Source organism: Athene cunicularia (genome assembly GCF_003259725.1).
Source record: "Athene cunicularia isolate RWA chromosome 19 unlocalized genomic scaffold, athCun1 chr19_part1, whole genome shotgun sequence".
Lineage (NCBI taxonomy): Eukaryota > Metazoa > Chordata > Aves > Strigiformes > Strigidae > Athene > Athene cunicularia.
The window spans coordinates 8,282,092-8,301,249 of NW_020799124.1; the positions used below are offsets into that span (position 1 = coordinate 8,282,092).

General features: G+C 47.1%; 1 protein-coding gene across 6 annotated transcripts in view; it reads right to left on the reverse strand.

Annotated features, from left to right (window-relative positions):
* Positions 1 to 257: 257 nt before the first annotated feature.
* CAMKK1 (calcium/calmodulin dependent protein kinase kinase 1) overlaps positions 258 to 19,158 on the reverse strand; it is a 102,048-nt gene continuing 83,147 nt past the window's right edge. For 5 of the 6 annotated variants that reach the window (XM_026861569.1, XM_026861567.1, XM_026861570.1 and 2 more), the window contains exons 12-17: positions 18,666 to 18,739; positions 14,160 to 14,247; positions 11,396 to 11,524; positions 10,272 to 10,375; positions 4,984 to 5,031; positions 258 to 1,871 (exon numbers count right to left, since the gene is read on the reverse strand). In XM_026861569.1, coding sequence (XP_026717370.1) covers positions 1,799 to 1,871; positions 4,984 to 5,031; positions 10,272 to 10,375; positions 11,396 to 11,524; positions 14,160 to 14,247; positions 18,666 to 18,739 — 516 coding nt within the window. In that variant the 3' untranslated portion in view covers positions 258 to 1,798. The remainder of the gene's footprint in view (positions 1,872 to 4,983; positions 5,032 to 10,271; positions 10,376 to 11,395; positions 11,525 to 14,159; positions 14,248 to 18,665; positions 18,740 to 19,158) is intronic. The other variant, XM_026861572.1, reaches the window with a different exon arrangement.

Consider the following 19,158-nt stretch of genomic DNA (forward strand, 5'->3'; position numbering starts at 1 on the left):
GGCTGGGGACTGCTTCTGGGCACCTCACTGTGGGGGCTGAAGATGAACAAGGGGAGGCAGCAGGCTGGGGATGGGCAGCAAAGCCCAGCTGTGAAAATGCTGGGAACCACCAAACTCCATTGCAGGAAACAGAACGGGAACACCAGTGCACCAGTCACTACCAACAACCCTTGTACACATGTCCCTTTCACACAAAAAATCAGGGAACAAAGTCCCAAGCCCTCAGGATTAACCTAAAAGAAGACAGTAAGATTATGTAGGAACCAAATTTAATCGTGTCCTTTATTTAAGTACTATAAAATAAGAACCCAATCCCATTGGCTTTCCAGGGGCATATTCAGACCCCGTAAAGCTCAAGGGGAAATATTGACATGTATTTTGATGGACTGATATCACTGGTTTTTACTCTTTGAGTGCAAGAGTGAAATTCCTGATTATACACACAGTCTGTATAGTCAACAGCCACTGAAATAGCTGCATTTGCCCTTTTAAGTGCAATCTCTCACCTGTTGTCAAACCGTAGAGATGAAGCTTCTAATCTCAAATTTAGAAGCAATCTATGGATAAAATAGCAGCATCAGCACGTGCATAAAAATTACAGTCTTAAAATAAAATTAAAAATTAAAGCCTTAAAAAACAAAAGATCAAGTTTTGATCTCATTTGTGTTCTGTAGCTTTTCTTAGTCTAAAAATCCTCCACCAATGTTTTCCATCCTAGGGAGCTCTCCCAGTTTGGGTCATTTATCAGGAAATTAGAGTTTAATAGCATCAGGTACATAATATTAAAGGAGCTAAGAGATGAGTGAGGGAAAGGAAGTTATCCTTAAATAAAATAAATCCCAAACCTGCCTGCTTTTCAGCTCTGAGAACAACGCCTGTGTGCACAGGAGGGGTGCAGCTTGTGGGGTGCAGTCAGGCTCTTTGGGAAGAGCACACTCCTTAGCAGATGGCTTCGGTGCACTGGGCCTTTCCGTGTCACAGCGTATCCCAGATCTTGACGACGTTCAAAGGCTCATGGCATGTTACAGGGAACATCGTGTGGTTCTTCTATTCTACGACACTGCCCTGACTAAAGCCATCGATGCTGGCAGGATTTACACTGTGCAAAACTGAGGGATAAGAGGAGAAGGAAAAAAAGAGCGAAAGGCGTAGAGTGACAGCGTTCACTCCAAAAGCAAGACCTCATCCTCACTTCACTGATATTCACAGAAATTTTGCCATCAGCTCCAACAGAAGCAGGACTGTGTCCTGATATACAGAAGTGCTTTCCCTGTTCATTAGATAAAACAGTTGCACTCTGATACAAAACCTGGCTCTGATGTAATTTTTTTTTTTTCCTGATGCTTCAAATAGAGAATGCAAAAAAGCAAGGAAAAAAGCCTCTGGGGCAAATAACCCCTGAGACAATGTTTGGTTTGCTGCGTTACAAATAAAACCACATTCATCGGCCAAGACACCCAACTACAAAGCCCACACGTGAAGCACAAGTGGAGAGCAAGGCACACATGGAGGAGCACACGGACACCTTGCACGAGGAACGCAGCCGTCCACGAGGCTGAGCCAGCCCTCTGCCAGCCGTGCTGCCCGAGGACTCACTCTTCTCCTTATTGCTGCTCTGTTCCTCTTTTCTGGTTTTCTGAGTTGGTCCGTTTTGGGGTTTTTGGGTTTGGTTTGGTTTTGTTTTTCTCACTTTGCAGGCCCTGGACTTGGTGATGAGGGCAGATGTGCGCTAGACAACACCACGATGGGCACAACAGCAGCAGCACGTGAGCGACCAGCCTGCGGCAGCCAGGTGGCTTCAGGACGTGGCTTCGTCTTCACACACGTCGGGCAGCTCCGGATCCCGGCCTCCTTCTCTGCTCCCTTGTTTTCTACATGAATGGCAAGGAAATAAAGAGATTATAGGCACATAGCAATGGGAGAAAAAAAGCGGAGGGTTTATTTCCAACAGGCAACCCAGGTCAACACATCAATATTAAGAGGGAACAGCAATGAACCAGCCTGCTGTTGTGGTACCACGTAAACAGCTCAGCAGTATCCCTGCTCAATGCACTGCAGTGCTCTGCAGCGTGTGCCCAGACTCTTGCTTGGTCTCTGCACCCTGAAGACTGGGCTTTGTGCTTCCCTGAATGCCCTTCTCCTGGCTGCAGCATCACAAGGAGGCATCTGGTTCTTGGAGAAACTCTTGCAGAGCAGTAGCAATGTTTCCAAATGATCTAGTTTGTATTTAGGGAGTTCTGGTTTGCACTTCTTTAATCTTTTTTTTTTTTTTTTTTTTTTCTAAAGAACAGTGATGGCTTGATGCCATAACTGCTTCTCCAAATCCCACTGTAAATATCAATAAAAACTGAATGCTTCTACCAGAACCCAGTTTTCCCTACACAAGAGCTGTTTGATTTCAGTTTCTGTGAGTTTGGTCCCCAAAATTGCTCAGCCCAAGAGCGGCAGTCCCCAAAACACAGCCAAAGTAACTTACTTGCATTGTACCTACGCCATGATACCTTCAATCCTGTTGCCCCACTCTTAATTTTCAGTGTCTTGCTACGCAAAAGACTTGAGCTTTGCTGTTGTGGGATGGGACATGCCAGTGGGGAGGCAGGCTCGGAGCTGCTTAGGGCATCACTCTCAAGTGTGAGCGGAGACATTTAGGCTGATGGAACATTTTGCTGGCTCGGGCTGGGGGATTCTACAGGCTCTGAGGTGAACGAGCCAGTTTGACAAAGCCTGGGCCAAGCCTCAGCTGTGCTGGCAGACACGTACACAGCAGCCCTGCACTTGGGGGCATCCCTGAGGAGTAACATCCTGCTGGCCATCCGTAACACAGTCCCTGACTCAGCTCTGACCAGAGAAAGCTGTCACTACTCTGGGCTGAAGGGAAAAAACGTGACACCTCCAGGTGCCACTCACAACACCCCACAGCTGACACATGACTTGAACCCATGGATGTTTCTCCATCATGAAGATGTGATGATAGCGAGTGTAGAGGAGGTGATGCTGCCTCCCAGGGTGTCTGGCCTCGCTCAAGCCAGCCTGGCTGCATCACAACCAGCCTGCGAGGACGGCAGGGGAGAGTCAGCACTCCTGCACGTGCCTGGAGCTCACAGCGTTGGGAAGTGTGGGTTTGGGGCTCTGGGGTTATTGTCTGCTGGGAACAACATTGAGAGCACACACAGATCTCTTTTCTACACCATTTTTTGAAGAAACCAGAAATGATCAAAATTCATGTTCCCATCTCCCTTTGCTCCAGCAAAGCCCTGTGATAAACCTGACCTTGAACCTGGAGCATGGACCACTTCCCCAGGGGGGAGGCTGATGAACAGCCGCATCTTTGGTGCCTGTCACCAGCCTCTTTAGATGACTGATGACCCCACACATCAGCCGGGGCTCCTTTCTCCGGCAGAGCACAGGTCCCTGCCCGCAGCTGCCCAGCACATCCTGCTCTGTGCCTGGGCTGTGCTCAGTGCTCCCCCACTGCCCCGAGCAGCCTCTGCCTCCCCCAGCACCTTGCGGCAGGGCAAGAGGGGTGCAACACAAAACAGTTTGACACCTGCACAGTGGCAAATACCAGCTAAACTCGGGTTGCACTAAGGTGGCAGAGATCAGCATCAGCACTCTGCAGTCTGCATGGGACCCAGGGCTCGTGCTGTGAGGCCTGTGGCTGAACATCAATCTCCAACAAATAATTCTTTTAAGAAACAAGACTGTATTTCTGCTGTTTTTTAACACAAGTGAGTGAAGCCCAACCTGTGCAATTATCCAGGAGACCCTGCCGCTGCTAACCACAGCAGCTGCAGGAGGATCACAGCCTGAGTATTTACACAGTATTTTGTGCCCAGCAAGGAAGGAGCCTCTCAGCTCTTCCCCTCAAACACAGGCAGCACAGGACAGGGATGAAGTGGGACAACCTACAAAGAGCTGAATCACATCATACACACACACACACACACACTCCTGGTAAGTGCTTAATTCCTCCACTGAGCCCCCATTAAATACCAATAATCTGCCCTCCTCTAGGCTAGTGAAGTCCCCTTTCCTCTCTGGGAAAGTTCTCTATGGGAAGTGTAGCAGCAGGCAGTGGCATCAGCTGTCACCGATGGTGTCATGTCAGTCCCCATCCTCCTCCGCCTGTCTTCTCCTATTTTTGGAGAATCTTTGCAAGTCCTTCCTCACTTGGAGCGGGCAGCATCCTCACTCCAGCTCACCCATTCGCCTGGGAGCAGTAAACCAGGCCAGCCAGTCTCCAGAGTCGTGAGGCTGCTCTCAAAGGTACTGAGCAGCATGTGGCTGTTCCCTGGTCTCTGAGCACTACCAGGTCTCCCCAGATCCAGGTGGAGGCTGCATCCTGCCTAAGCACTAGATCCTGAGACTTCACACTGAGATGTCTGTAAGCAGTTTGCATTAAATGTTATTTTGTTATTTAACAGAATTAATTGGATCAAGAGCTTCCTAGAAGGGTCTGTGCAGACAAATGACCGTTTTAATGAAGTCCCGGCTGAGGGGGGTGGGTGGTCACACAGAGAGCCTGATTTCGGTTAGCCCAGAGCCCTCCCAGCACAGCATCAGAGACAGAAGCGCACGGGAGTGGCAGAGCAGCTGGAGAAGAGACGGCTCTAGCTCTATTTCATTTGCATAACCACTAAATATTAAACCTGAGCCCAAATTACAAAGCTCAGCCTTTTTCAAAATCTGTAGCTATAGCCTACGAGATTGTTGTGCTGAGCAGCAGTTCTTGCTAAAACCCAACTGGCTTTTTTCACCCCTCCCTCCCCAAAGAAGGCTGAAATGCCAAAGAACCACAAATAATAATAATAAAAAAAAGCATACATAAACATTAGTGTCACACACACAGAATTACTGCAGTAAAATTGCTCCTACAGGAAGGAAGGATGGAGCCAAATGCTCTCACTACCACACAAATCACACAGGCTGAGGAGAGGACACACGTTTCTACAGCACCCAGGGGAAACACAAACACTGAATTACCTTAAAGATGGATGCAAACATGCAGATGTATTTAAGAGGAGTCTGTCCCTGAGAGCAAAACAATGAGACAAAGGAAGAAAGTGATCATGAAGATGATGGCAGCAGGCAAAGGAGCTTATATTTCTGTACCTAACAAGCCTAGCGAGCAGAGTGAAATGGAGGACGACACATCAGTCTTGTTTACTTGCAGCCTGAAGGACAGATGAGACAAGCACTGGTACAAACCCACTCCAGCCCTACCACTGCTGAAGGCTCCAGATGGCTTCCAGCATGCTGCTGGTGTCCAGCTGTGCTGCCCTGGGCCATGCACTCCGGCACCTCCGGAGGCCTCGTGTCCTATCACTGTCACGGCATCGCCACCACGTGCAATGGGGGGTGCAGCAGCTGAGCTCAACGCAGGCAGAGCCACACAAGTGCTGGGACCTCACTGCAGGGTCCTGCTGACCGTGGGTCTTTGCCAGAGGAAAATCCTGTGCCACAGTTGATGCCACAAATCCTTAGGTGGACGATGAGGATACCTACCTGCGCCGCGGGGCTTGGCTCTTCCTACCAGACATGCCGTTCTCTCTTTGCAGTGAAAATTGGTACAGCTTTTGGTTGGGTTTGACTCTGTTCTGACAGCATCTATGTGGTACCTATCCAAAATCTTCCTGAGACTGGAGAGACAGACCCCGAGCTCTAGCAAAGACCAAGTCCTGACAGTTCCAGCAATTCAAGGAGGATACGTCCTGCTCTCCACCTGTAGGGACTAGTACCTCAGCTGTTAGGAGTAAGCGTGCCCCTGCTCGAGAGAGAGAATACAGAAGGTATGTACGCACCACGGGGTGTCCTGTGGTTTCACCTGTGGGAACGGGGCTGGAGTTACCCCGGTGGTGGTGGTGGCAGCACTGGCTTATGATGAGATAGAAGTGCTTGTCAGAGCTGATGCTGTAAGCCTGGCTGCCCCGGGGATCTCTGCAGCCTGCTTTGGAGCAGCCCTATGGCACTACGCCCTGGGACTTTCAGCACAGAGCCCCCAGGAGGCAGGTACCTCTGGGCTGCGTTGGGAGAAGCTGTTTCTGCTTGGAGACTTGGGTCAGTCACTTTTTTGCTCCTTCTTCCCCCACCTTCCTCATGTCTAGCCTACACGACAGTATGGCCCTAAGGGCAGTGACGGCTCTTTTGCTCTCTTTTTGGGAAGGCTGGAAACAGGGTAGGCTTTCTAAATACAGACTGATCCCCCATACAGGAGCTGACAACCACATTTCATCAATAGTAATAGCAGGCATAATGGAAAAGTAAATTGGGTCTGTCAAAACACAGCAATTAATTTGATAGGTAGTAGTTGCAATAAATGAGAGTAATAAAATGTGGTGAAGCCCGTGCTGACTCAATTAGGAGAAATCTGAAGCAGGCAGAAGAAATGTAGCAAACACTGCTAACAAACTCAGAACTTAGCTGTGAGCACTAAACAGCTCGGTTTAAAAAAATACTCTGCAACTGGAAAAATTAGATTGGTTCTGCAGCCACCATTAAAGACAGGTTGAACCTGGCCATGGTGCGCAGGATCTGCAAGGCTCAGTGAATCGCTGCATTTGTGGGAGATCCTGCAAGCTTTAAAGGCAGGACCCGGTGCCACGCAGCCCCCCAGCCGCAGCCCCCACGCAGCTCGCAGGGTAAAGAGAAAGCCAGGAGCACTCACACATGGCTTCGAGGTGTGGGGAAGTGCTCTCGTGGGAGAGGCAGCCATTGCAAAACAAGAACTGCTAAGCAGAGCATCTTCATTTTAGTTCCCTTCTACCTGCTGAATGTGCCTGCCATTTTAACAGCTGCCTTTTTAACTTTTCTGTGCTATTAAAGCAATATATAACACCCAGGAGAGGATTTGCTTCTTCCAGATCTAAGGAGAGCTAAAAAAGCCCTCTTTCCTCCCAGTACTAATTTACAAACCATTTCAAGTCACCAGCATCTTAATGGTGTCCTCTAAAGGAACAAAGGCTGCGGCAAACATGAAAGACCTCCTGCTATCACAAAGACTTCTACACATGCAGCTTCTGTACGAAGCATTTCCAAGAACAGAGCCCAGAACACTGTGAATAGGTAATGCAGGGGAGAAATTAAAAAAAGATTTAACCGCATGATTTAGTTTCCTCCTCTCCAAATCCCAAAGAGTGAGCTTAAAGGACAGATCCATTTTAAGAACCATCAATTGGGCATCAAATACGAGAAAGCAGGCTCAGCTGTCAGAGGATTTCCTGCAAAATACATTCTCAGTATGGGCACAGATGTTAAGATGCTTGAAGCAGCAGTGAGTGGGGCTCTGGCAATTTCACATGCAGCCTAATTAAATAAATTGAATGTGAAACTGGAGTTTTCTAATTGCTTTTCTTCTTTCTTACACAGAAACACAACAAGTTATTTTCTACCTATAACTAGGAGATACAATACGACAAAAGCTGATTTATCTCTCTAAAGACACTGTCACTGGGGAGAAGCAGCTCTGTGGTGGAGAGCTTGAGAACTTATGGCTCATTTTTTGCTCAGCTCCTTGCAGGCAACCACAGAGCAGCGTGTCCAGAGAGCAGCAATGGCTGCAGGCACTACCCTGCTGATAAGTCCCACTTTTGGGGTCCCCTCTCCAACTCCAGGGGTGGAAGCAGTGTCTGACATGAAGGAATTGTCCAGAGCCTTTATGCTAGAACAACAATATCTGCTCCTGCTTGGACCTAGAAAGCTGCAGTCATCCACACTTACTCAAAACCTGTTTTAACTAATACAGTGCTATTCATAACATTTCACTGCTGTTCTATCTTATATCTGTATTAAGGGTATTTTTACTAGAGAACCACCCACTAGGAATTAAGAACTAGATGGGTTTAGTGTCCAGCTCTGTTTGCCCCTGTGGAGATAACACTGTAATCAAGAGATAACTCACTGAACAAGAAACATTCCCATTTAGACTCAGTTCACTTAAAATCAATGTCATTAGATGCAACAAATCTATTTAAGTTAGAAGTGATTTTCATTAGATTCAACCAGTTTAACATTTTTCAACGTTTGAAATAATAATCCCCATCCCTTAAAAAAGCATCCCTGCTGTAGTGTTTAATATATAACACTATATGTTGGAGAGATTTAGCCAATGTCTTTCTTTTAAACAGAAGGGTTTCAAGATGGGTTCTCAAAGCTCCAGTTGTGCATGAATTAACTTAGGATAAAGTCAACTGTTACTGCTAAAAGTTGTCACTGATGGCATGAGACTGAGAAATGAAGTGATTAGTGCAGTGGAGAACTGGCACATCCGAAGACCGTTCACTTTTTCTCTTTTGATTTTTAAGCTCTTAGACTGACCTGACATGTTTCTGTAAACCCAGAGCGCTGGGCACAGCAAAACAACAGTGGAAATTATACATGGTTTTCAAAAACCTTTCAGTCCTGTACAAGGAGCCTGAATGCAAACATGGGGCTGAAATTAGTAGACAGGGAAAGATGCTGGTTTTGCATAAGTTGAAAATAATATGACTAGCAACTTTAGGAAGGAGACAAACAAAAGTGGAGGCTTACAGTTCATCCTGAAGGCCTAAAAAGGTTTAAAAATGGATTAGACATTGATAATGTGGCTAATCAGAAACTACACAGCTATAGATTAACAAACTTTACTTATTCTGAGCAGATAAAGCAGCACCTGACTCCAGGCAGGAACCAGGCACAGCATGGAGGCTCATGAAGTTTTCCCACCAGGTGGTTAACGACAGGGGCTTTCAAGCATCCCAGATGAAGGTGGAAGGGAACAGGTCCCTTTTGGAAACAGGCTCAGGGTATTAGAAGAGACCGCCTTGAAATATCAATTCAGGCAGGGTTTGAAAATAAATCCTACCTTGCTCTGAATTGTCTGTCCTGGACAGTGGGAAGCATACAATACGTTTTTCTTCAAATTTAGTAGAAGTTTCCCCATCTCAGAGCAATGCTATAGAGCGACCAGGAAGGACAGTGAAGACATAGGCAGGGACATGTGTCAAATTAGCAATAACTAATTTGGAAGGCAGTGAGCCAAGGGAAGTCAATGAGGACAAATCCCTTGTGCTAAGCTGGCAAAGGAGCTGTGACTGCCATGCTCTTCATCTGTGTTCCCACAGCAGCACTGGTGTATGGGGTGTTTAAATGTTAACCCAGGGTCTAATACTAACTGGTCCTGAACTCAAAGGCAAAGACTTTACTGAAGTCTCCAATACACAGTTGGCCCTAAAGCATTAGCATCCTTAATTGAGCTGAGCCCTTAAATCCCCACACACCTGTGAAAGAGACACTCCATCTGCACTGTCAAAGGTGTGGTGAGACTCTTAGCACACCCTCGTGGGAGTTTGCTAGCCATGGTACTGGGATTTTGAGTGGAAAAGCATCATTTTGGGACAACACAGCTTTGTTGTGAACCACAGTCTTACAGATCCTGTGGGGTGGAAACATGAAAATAATTGTCCCAGGTCAGGCTAACGGTCTAGCTGTTATTTACTGGACTAATGGCCCAGAATCCTGGCTCCAAAAGGGACTGGTAACAAAAATGAGGGAGAAAGAGTAAAAAATCAAATAAAGGACAGAGAAATGTTCCGACTACCCCTGTACATCCAGACCACTGTATTTAAAAATTGTTGATGAATCCAACAGGCATTAATTTGTCTATTCCCTTTTTAATCCTAATATAGCCATTTATATCCAGCCTCCAAATATCCCGTTACAATGCGTTCCACTATTTCATAGCTGGCAGCGTGAAAAAAACACTGTATGCTTTCTCAAATGAAAATGTCAAAGTGTTCTCCACTGTCTGCCCAAGTGTGTTCATGGTGTCTCTGCCTGGACTTGGGCCCCGGACCAGAGACAAACCACATAATCTCATTTTGAGTTTATAAAACATTCAAACTTCTCATCTGGCACCTTTTTCGTTGTCCATAAAAAGGAGTGAAGAATTAAACCCTCCAATACATATCTAGACTAGACTCAAACTTATTTCAGTTCACCGATCTCTAATGGATCTTTGATCACAGTGTATTATAAACTAACAGGTTAAAAACCAGACCGTACATGTGTTCAGGCCAAACCCACCTTACAGCGAGAACTGCAACTATTTAGGCTGCTTTAATGCATTTTATTTTAATCCTAGAGGACTTGAGGTAGATTTTACCTTGAGTGTTTGATTTAGAAGGGAGTTTCACCCTTAAATGCTACACAAACATTTGCAAACTGCTTCCTTCACCCTCCCCACACACCTTTACTCTGCACGTGCAGCAGAGCCCGGAAAGGCTGTGTATACATACATCAGTAAGTTCCCTGGTGCAGACATGGACCTCTCCTCCCGCCTCGTCTGAGCCTCGAATGGATTTCCAAAGGAACGTTTTCTTAGCATGGCCTTCACTAGGATCTTTGAGAAAGAAAAACTGATTAGCGAGAACTGCAGGACTGACTCCTTGAAGCTAGTTCAGAGGACTCTGACAACAGCTTCTTCAACAACTCAACACACATTTAACAGCATTACAGATAGAGCATGAACTAAAGGAACCCACAGAACAACTATTTGACTTTCAGGCAGTGACAACGCCACTCCCTTGTGCGGTGAGCTCCTCTGGATGCCAGAGGCAAAGCAGGTGCTGCTGACCACTGCTGGCCACTCGTGGTGGTCCAAGCCCATGAGGGGGAAGTGCCACAGGTCTCCTGGGCCATCCTCCCAGGCAGGCACTACTGCCTGCAGGCTGATGCTAGCTCCTGTGGGTTCAAAGGCAAAGATCCTGCTATCAAGGGGAAAAGATGGTTTTAACTCCCACAGCTGGCTGTTGGGGCAGGTGTCTATGTCAACATCACAAGAACTGTGAAAACAGGTCCTTGTTGTGCTCAGCACCTCTTTCCCCAAGAGGAGCCCCCTAAAGGCACCCGCATTGTAGTAACTGCCCATAGCAGAGCTCCAGCTGGCTATACACAAACTGCTGAGAGTGCCCTCAACACCCACTTGCAGTCCCCGAGGCTGGCAGGCACATGCATCTGTCCTCTCCCTGCTTCTCTGGCCAGGTCACACCTCCAGGTTTGGAGCCTTCATTCTAAGCATCCAAATGAGGTGTCTTAGGAACCTCTTAGATTAATAAAACAAAACACACCTGGGATGCTTCTGGTGTTTTGGAATGTCTGATGCCAGACACTTTGGGGTGTGACCCTACAGCTCTTATGAAAGCAGCCAGACATAAACAGGACTGCTCACGCAGTCAGGCCCTGCAGAGTCAGGCTGCTGCAGTACTCAGAGACACAGAAAGTTCACACTGGGCTGAAAGGCCAAGCTTTTCATACCAGGAGCCCATAGGTACCCTTTCCAAACCTCCTCCATCAGTTGAAAGCTTCAGCAAGTACCATGCTCTTTACCCATGCACAGGATGTGGTTGTGGTTTATACATACCACAGCTGGCAAACTCGGAATCGTCTTCACTGAGTTCTTCACCTCCTCCTCGGTCACCTCCACCACTGTGCAATGCTCCTCCTCCAGCGGCAGGGGCTCCTCGCCACCCTTGGTTAGCCACGGATGCACCTGCGTGGGGAAGAACGCTGAGACAGCTCTCCCATCTACAGCAGAGCGCTATGGTGCCAGTGACGGGAGGAAAACAGGGGCACAGGACTGATTAAGGGGGGTAAGCTGTTAGCACTGCTCCATGTTCCATCTCCAGTGATGTGCTTCAACCAGCTCCCTTGGAAATGGCTGCAATCTGGCAGCTGGTTAGATGGCATCCCCTAATGCCTGGTGCTGTCGCACCCACTGGCACTGTCTGGCACCTTGGAGGAGCCCAGCACCCTCTGAATCAAGCTTGAAAGGCTTTGAAAATGAGTTAATCCAAAGCATTTTCATCTTTTTTTCTCCTATGCATCCATTTCATCTAGGATTACGTGTGCTCGCTACCTGAGAGAATCGAGATCACTTACAAATCTGCACAAACAAGGGTTGAGGTGCTTAAAATGGAGTACTTGCATCTGAACACTGAGGCCTCGTGCTACTGCAGTGGCCTCCCACCTACATAAGAGGCAAAATAACACACCTTGCCACCTGGGCACCATGTAAACCCCCACACACCCACAAAGGAGAGGGAAGGCAGTTTCCCACCATCCCTCCATGTTGCTGCTGAGGGAGGGAGTTGAGAACAGGATGGGGTAAAGGTCTCTGCCACCAACATCCAGGGCTGGACGTTTTGCCTGTCCGGGAGAGCATCATCCAATGTCACTGCCAGAAATGCTCCAGGACGAGGAGTTTAATTAGGATGGATGCTCACTGCCTACTGCCATCCCAATGAGTTGTATGCAGGTGTCCAGAGTGGTCTCCAAGGGTTTAGTGATGAGCTGCTTTACAGCATTTAATTAAGTTGTGTTTTCCAAAGATCATTAATTGTGCTTATAACAACTCTTTTCAAAGGCACATCACCATGTCCAGCCTTAAGTGAAACCAGTGCACGAAGCCCTGCAGCCTGCCTGGGGCTTGCGAACCTTTCAGCTAGGGAAGAGGACTCTGTCGAGCCATATGTTCAGTGTTCCTCATACAGAATTATTTACTTGATTTATTTTGATGGTGAACAGTAGTTCCAAACCCAGTTGGGCAAAGCAGTTAAGATATTTGTCCAGCCTAACCCCCTTATATAATTTTACCATCTCCTTCCAACTCTTGCCATGTTTATCTTCAATGTAGACATCACAGATCTATCACAGTGATAAATGACCACTTATAAGACACAGCATGGAGCTAATGCTGCCAGCAGAAGAACATTTGCAGCCTTGTCAGGATTTTATCTTACATGTAAGAAACATGAAAGAGAAAGAAGAGTATGAAAACAGGGGAAAAACAAAAAGGGAAGGAGGAGGAGATGTCCTGGAGCAGCCACTTAGAAACGTCTGACTATGCAAGAAGCCAAGACTGGAGCCCCGATGCTGCATGGCCTGCTATATGTTACTGCAGAGTGAAAAAGCTCCTTGGGATTTGTCTGTGAATACAAATAGAGGGAGTGTGCCATCTCCCCACCAGGACTGCATCAGCTGCACGTCAGGCTCTCCTGTGCTCTGTGGGCTGGATTCCTCTGGCCAGGGCCTTCAGTGATGGTGGCAGTCACTCCACAGCCACCTCTGCCAAGAAGCTGCTCAGCCATCATCTTACTTGTGGGAACAGCAGAGGAAAGCTGCCATTTTTCTACTGCTTCTCTCTCATGGGATGGTTTCCTTGGTTGTGAACACGAGGAAAGCTGTGTTCAAAGCCCTGGGCTGAGCCCAGAGCCCAGCCTGGCATAGACACACATGCTCTTTCAGCATCGAACACAAGTCCTCAAGCGCAGCAAGCACCTTCAGTGCACAGCCAGGGATAAGATCCGGCACCCAGCTCTGCTCTTCTCCCCAAGGGGTCTTACAGGACATGGGTTTCCACATGAAATGCCTGCGAGAGCTACCAAGCAAAACGCTTAAATACAGCTCCAAAGGACTTCCCACCATGACTGGCTGTGGCCTCCCGGGCATGGATGAAAGGAACGTCACATTTTTTCTTGAGGCTCAACCTTCCTACTGTCAGCTTTGGTGGTAAATATGCTGGTGTTGGTCTGAGACAAAGCGAGTGGCATGCCTGCAGAGGATGCTGATGGATCTCTGTGGAAATCTTAAGATCCTCCAGCAGGTCCGAGGCCTCGGTGATGGGTGACAGGAGGACAGAAAGCCCATCCAAAACCAGAATGAAGCCAAACCCTGTGAAGCATTGTGCTCTACCAAGCCTACCCTTTCTTTCTATTAGTAAGTAATGCTGACAGAAACAAATGTGCTGCCTTGAGGCCATTGACCTTGCAAGCACCAGAGGAGGAACACACTTCCAGCTCCCATAACACAGGTCCAACACTGACAGCACTGACAGCTCTGCAGCTAGCAGTCCCCATGACAATGTTGATTCTTCTGGGAATTCACTGAGGCTCAGTCAGTTTGAGTGATTTTAATTTAAATAAGTAAACAAGAAAGCTTTTGTAAATATTCCCCAAGCAAGCAGCAGTGACAGAGCTGTTACATGCTGCAAAATGAGCACTCTCCGAGGCGGCATGCCAGAGAAAGCTCCCAAAACAAACACCAAGAACAACTCTGCCTCATGAGAAGGTACCGAAGGAACAACAAAATCAGCTGAGACAAAAGACTAATACCGATGTCCAATTTACCTTAATTTCAGGGACTGTTATCCTTCTTTCTGGGTTTTTATCGAGCATGCGTAGGATAAGTTCCTTGAGTTCTTCACTTATCTGTGCTCTGAGTAAAGAGAATAGCAGTATACAGTTAACATGGGAATTGTAAGTGTTCAAGGCATGCACAGTCCTTACTGCAGTTACTTGGTAGAGGATTTGCTCAGAAGATATTTTCCCTGCAAACCTGGCTCGAGAAAGGAAGGTCTAGTTGTTGGTTCCTTCTCAGGCGTCACAGTCACTGCTCCAGGGTTTGGTTATCCTGTTCTGCCCACTAACACAGTTACATGCTCTCAAAATGCAGGACAAGGGATCAGGTGAAAGGATCTAAGGACTATTTTAAAGACAACACATTACAGGGGAATTTCAGAGGACAGATTCTGGGACAACACAGTGTTATTGAGAGCAGAACTGGAGCTGGGCTCTACGAAACAAGAAGGGCACGACTTAATCTGCCAAACCTGCATCATGAGCATCCATATGCTGGAAGAAACATCCCCACCTGACACTCAAGTTCCCAGCTAAGCTTGCACGTTGTGTTAATTAAACGCCTTCCAACGACACTGATGGCAGCCAGTTCGATAGCTTGGTATTTCCTACCTGTATAGCTCAACCTTGGGGTAACAGGAGGAGGGAATGAACAGATGAGATTACGAGAAATACATCTAATTTTTTAACACCGTTTCCAAGATCTAAATGCTAGTGCCTGTACTCAAAAGCCACCCTATTTACACAGAGCCCTTGGTCCTGCTGTCTGTCACTCCAGCCTAAGCTTCAATGATTTTCTGTTGCTAATGATGCAGGCATTGTCTTTAAAACACACTTGACCTGTATGATCAAAGTGCTACTGAAATAAAATGTCAGCATATAACAGAATTGTATCAGGCAGCTGAAAGGCTGTATCACAAATTACTTTTGAGGAGCTGCGTTTCTGCATGGAGATGGGGTTTGGCAGCATAAAACATCACTCCCCAGCAGGGCTGGATTGAAAACACTGATGAGGACCGGGTGCTGTGCCCACCTCCTCTGCAACCCCTGCAAGCAGAGGAGGGAATAAACTAACATAAACCTAAATGAAGACCATATCGCAGTAAAGGATATTGTAGCCTGATGAAAACAGAGCTGCTATTTAATAATTTATGAATACTTTATGTGGACTTTGTTTATGGGATCTTTAACAACCATGCACAAGGAAACACTGCTCATTCAGTGGGAAGGGGCAGGAAGCGGGTTCAGTTTAAAGCCTGAACACTGTCAGAGTTATGCCAAGGGTCCACAGTACAGGGGCAATATGGCCCAGGCAAGAGGAATCGCAGGATAAGTCCTCAGAGGCTTCCCACTTCCTCGGCTGCACTGCAGGTGTCAACTGAGGTGGGAATGGGAAGAACTGTGCTGCTCTTGAGATGAGCTCCAGGAACAGCTATGGGGAGTGACAGTGCATTTAGCAGGTCAGAATAAACAGACTCTCAATGAAGGACCACGCCGAGATGCGGGTGGGATGGTGTTTTTATAATACTTAACATCAGATCTGTGCCAAACTGGCAATGGCTTTATTTAAAATACAAGTAGACTATATATAATCACATAACATTTCTGGGCACCAGATTGATTTCTATGCAACACAGGATTAATGTCATAAGGAAAAGCACTGTAAAAAGGATCACAAAGTGTCAGGTGGGTTCCGGACAGGTGATAGACAGTGTCACCCTGTCACTGTTTTTTCTCCTCTCCATTCTTCCAGGGTGCATGTTGTACCCGATGACATTTTTCATCTGGAAAGCCTGCGTTATCTGGAATTTCTCAGTCATAGTCCTGCAATGGCTCTCAGGAAAATGCCAAGCATCACAGAGCTCAGCACCCATCTGGGAGGGCTGCCAGCACCACAGATCATTTTACAGGGTGCCTGCAGGTCAGAGAACATTGTCCTGGACTTCAGCTCTTCACCAGAAGGGACTACACTGAGCTTCTGGCTCCCTTACTACATGCCTGGACATAAACTTCTTCAGCTTGCTTTTTAGTCATGCCAGGATCATCACGGTGTGAGCTAACCCCATTTATGTTTTGTCATGCCAAGGACTCACTGACATGAATGAGAACTCCAGAGCAATAAATATTTATCCCAGCGTCTCTAAGGGAAGGGAAGGGACAATGACGCCAGAACAGTCAGCTCTATCTCCGTCCTAAAGGTTGTCAGGAAACAGGCAATGAGTTTCCATGGACTGTCTGCAAACAGGAATGTGACTTTTGTAGCCATGGTGAAATAAATTGAAACCAAAATATTCCTAACTGTAGTGAGGTGCTAATTCTGTGGGAGGTCAGGGTGGATCCAGTCCAGGCCATTCCAGCTTTATGTGCGTCTCTGTTACTGCCTTTATCTAACAAATAAATGTAGTTTAGAGTCGTCAACACCCAGTAACTCTCTGCTCCTCCAAACACCTAACTAGGGGTGCAGCTTTTTTTTTTTTCAGACTGGGAGAGCAGGTCACCAAAAAATCCAAATAAATCATACAGCCAAATTATCACTGAAGGAAATGTCTGAATGAAGAAAAGGTTCTTAGCACAACCCATTAAATGTTAATAGCTTGCTGCAGAGACAGATGGGAACAGTCACTTGTAAGCTGACTGCTAACCCAAATATATGATGGCTGAGAGAGGATGGGCATTTTGCCAGGACCCAAGCAAGCAGAGAGAAGACTGCCAGGGAAACATAAACAATTTTTTATTTTTGCTGCAGTGCTGTCAGGACAAAGTCCTGACCTGACCGCAGAGCAACTGGTGGGAACATGGCAGTGCGGCACGACCAGCCTTCATGCTCTTAATGCCTGAAACCTATTTATCTGTAAAACCTCACCAATGGCACAGGGCTGGCTTGCCAGAATTGCTCCATACCCCACAACCGGGGTCTGTGTTCGCCATCTAACAAGTGGCCTGACCTTGTGGTGCGGGTCCCTGGGAGGTGTGTGCCACACAGCCTGAGCAGAGACAGCTCTGTCTGCCCTATCTGCAGTGGCTGTGCTTCACAGTTAATGGAGAGGTAATTAATACAGCCCCTGGAGCCTGGGGCATGAGTCACCCCATCTAAAGCAGATGTCTAAAATAGGACAGCCTGAGCACCCATTGCTTTCTGCAGACTCAGAAGGAAGCCTGGGACTGCCAAGGCAGAGGCCCAGCCCTTTGCTGTTGGTGTCTAAAAATTCAGTGAGCATCTCACAAAAAATTCATGTAATACATGGTGGATACATGCACATATTGCAGGCTGCCTGACAACATCCCTCCCTTCCTCTTTACTGCCAGATGTGCCTTTCATTAGAGTTTTAATTTCTTCACTTTTTAAATCAAGTCATTTTATCTCTACATTTTTATTAGAATGAGTAATTGGGTCAAGAAGGTCGAAAAATCTTTGCCTGTCTACTGTGTTGATTTGGGGAGGAAAATAGAGTCCAGGTTTGACTATTCATCCGATAGTAACCAAGAGAAACAAATTAATCACCAACAGGAAGTCACCAGAGGCCTGCAGATGGAAGAAATGCCAAGGAGTGGCCAATACATGAAAGGAAAAGCCTGGTGGCTCGGTGACGGCAGCTGAGCACACATCAAGTGTAATCATCTCCTGCCAGGCTCATCTGACAAGATCACAAAGACTCACTGCTGAGTGCCTCAACGCTGAACTTGCCACTGCTCCAACCTCCCGTGAGCAGCCTTGGCCTGTCCCCCTGCCCTCGCTGAGTCACTTCTGTGGTCAGAGGGGACGCGCTGTGACCGCGCAGCCGGCTGTCCCGCCTCACACAGCCCAGCCGTCTCCACCAACATGGGCTTTCCCCACTGACCAAGGCAGGGTGGGGACAGCCTCTCAATATCAAGCAGGTAAATTAATTTCTGAGTTTTTCATAAGTAGCCCCAGTCTGCCAGCACACAAGACAAACCTGTATTTTCCTGGAGTGGGATGGAGGAGGCAGAGGAGTGGGGATGCACCAAGCTGTGGTTGGGTATCTCAGGACAAGCCTCCTTCCATCAGACACTTCCCCCAGCTGCAAGGTAAGTCCATGGAAGTAGCACGTGCTTACACCAAGACCAGGGTCTATAAGCCACATTGCTTTGGAAAACTAATCCATTGAATCATTCCAGTGGCTACCATGTAGGAGAAACACAAAACTCCACCCGAGCCATGCTTCCAGCATCTCCAGGATCAAGTAGCTGGGGCAGAACTCCCTAGACCCATACTGAAACACCTCCACTTCCATAGATTTGAAGAGCCATTTCCTTTAGTCTCTGCCTGCACAACATGGACAGAGGAGCAGCAGAGGCAGCTGTAATGCTTTGACAACAACATCTACACAAAACCCACGTGAAGGACCCAGGAAAATGCAAAATACTTTGCCTGCCCTTGTCTTTCCCTCTGTGGTGACCTACGGGCATTTACGCTGCACGGTGAATAACACTGAAAACTGAACTTTATTTTACAGTAGCTGAGTAAAGTTTACTTACTCTTCTGGGAACTCTACAGGCTTGTTCTTGATCCTGTTATGAAGACCCAGAATATATTCATCTATAAAAGGGCACTGTAAAGCAAACATAAGATTTTCCACTTGTCAGAGATCCTGGCACTGCTTAGGCGTTTGTCATTCATGTAACAGAAGTATACTCTGTTTGCTCTCTCTCAATTTTATGCAGAGATGGAAATAAATAAAATTTCCAAAGGCAAGAAATTGATTTGTTCCTTATTAAAAAATAAACACAGAACAGCAGCAGAGGGATCTAGGGAATACATAACCGGACTGGGATAGCCCCCTCCCATCCAGCCTACCAGGTGACCATGAACTACTCTTTTTCTCTGGTCTATTTCTACCTGCAAAATGGAGACACCGATACCAGTTGGCTTGTATCACTGCTTCAAGGTCCCTCTGTGACAAGCACCATTTGGAGCTAGGTATTACTGTTAGAACACTTGGGTTTCCGCTTAAATTCAGATATCTGGACT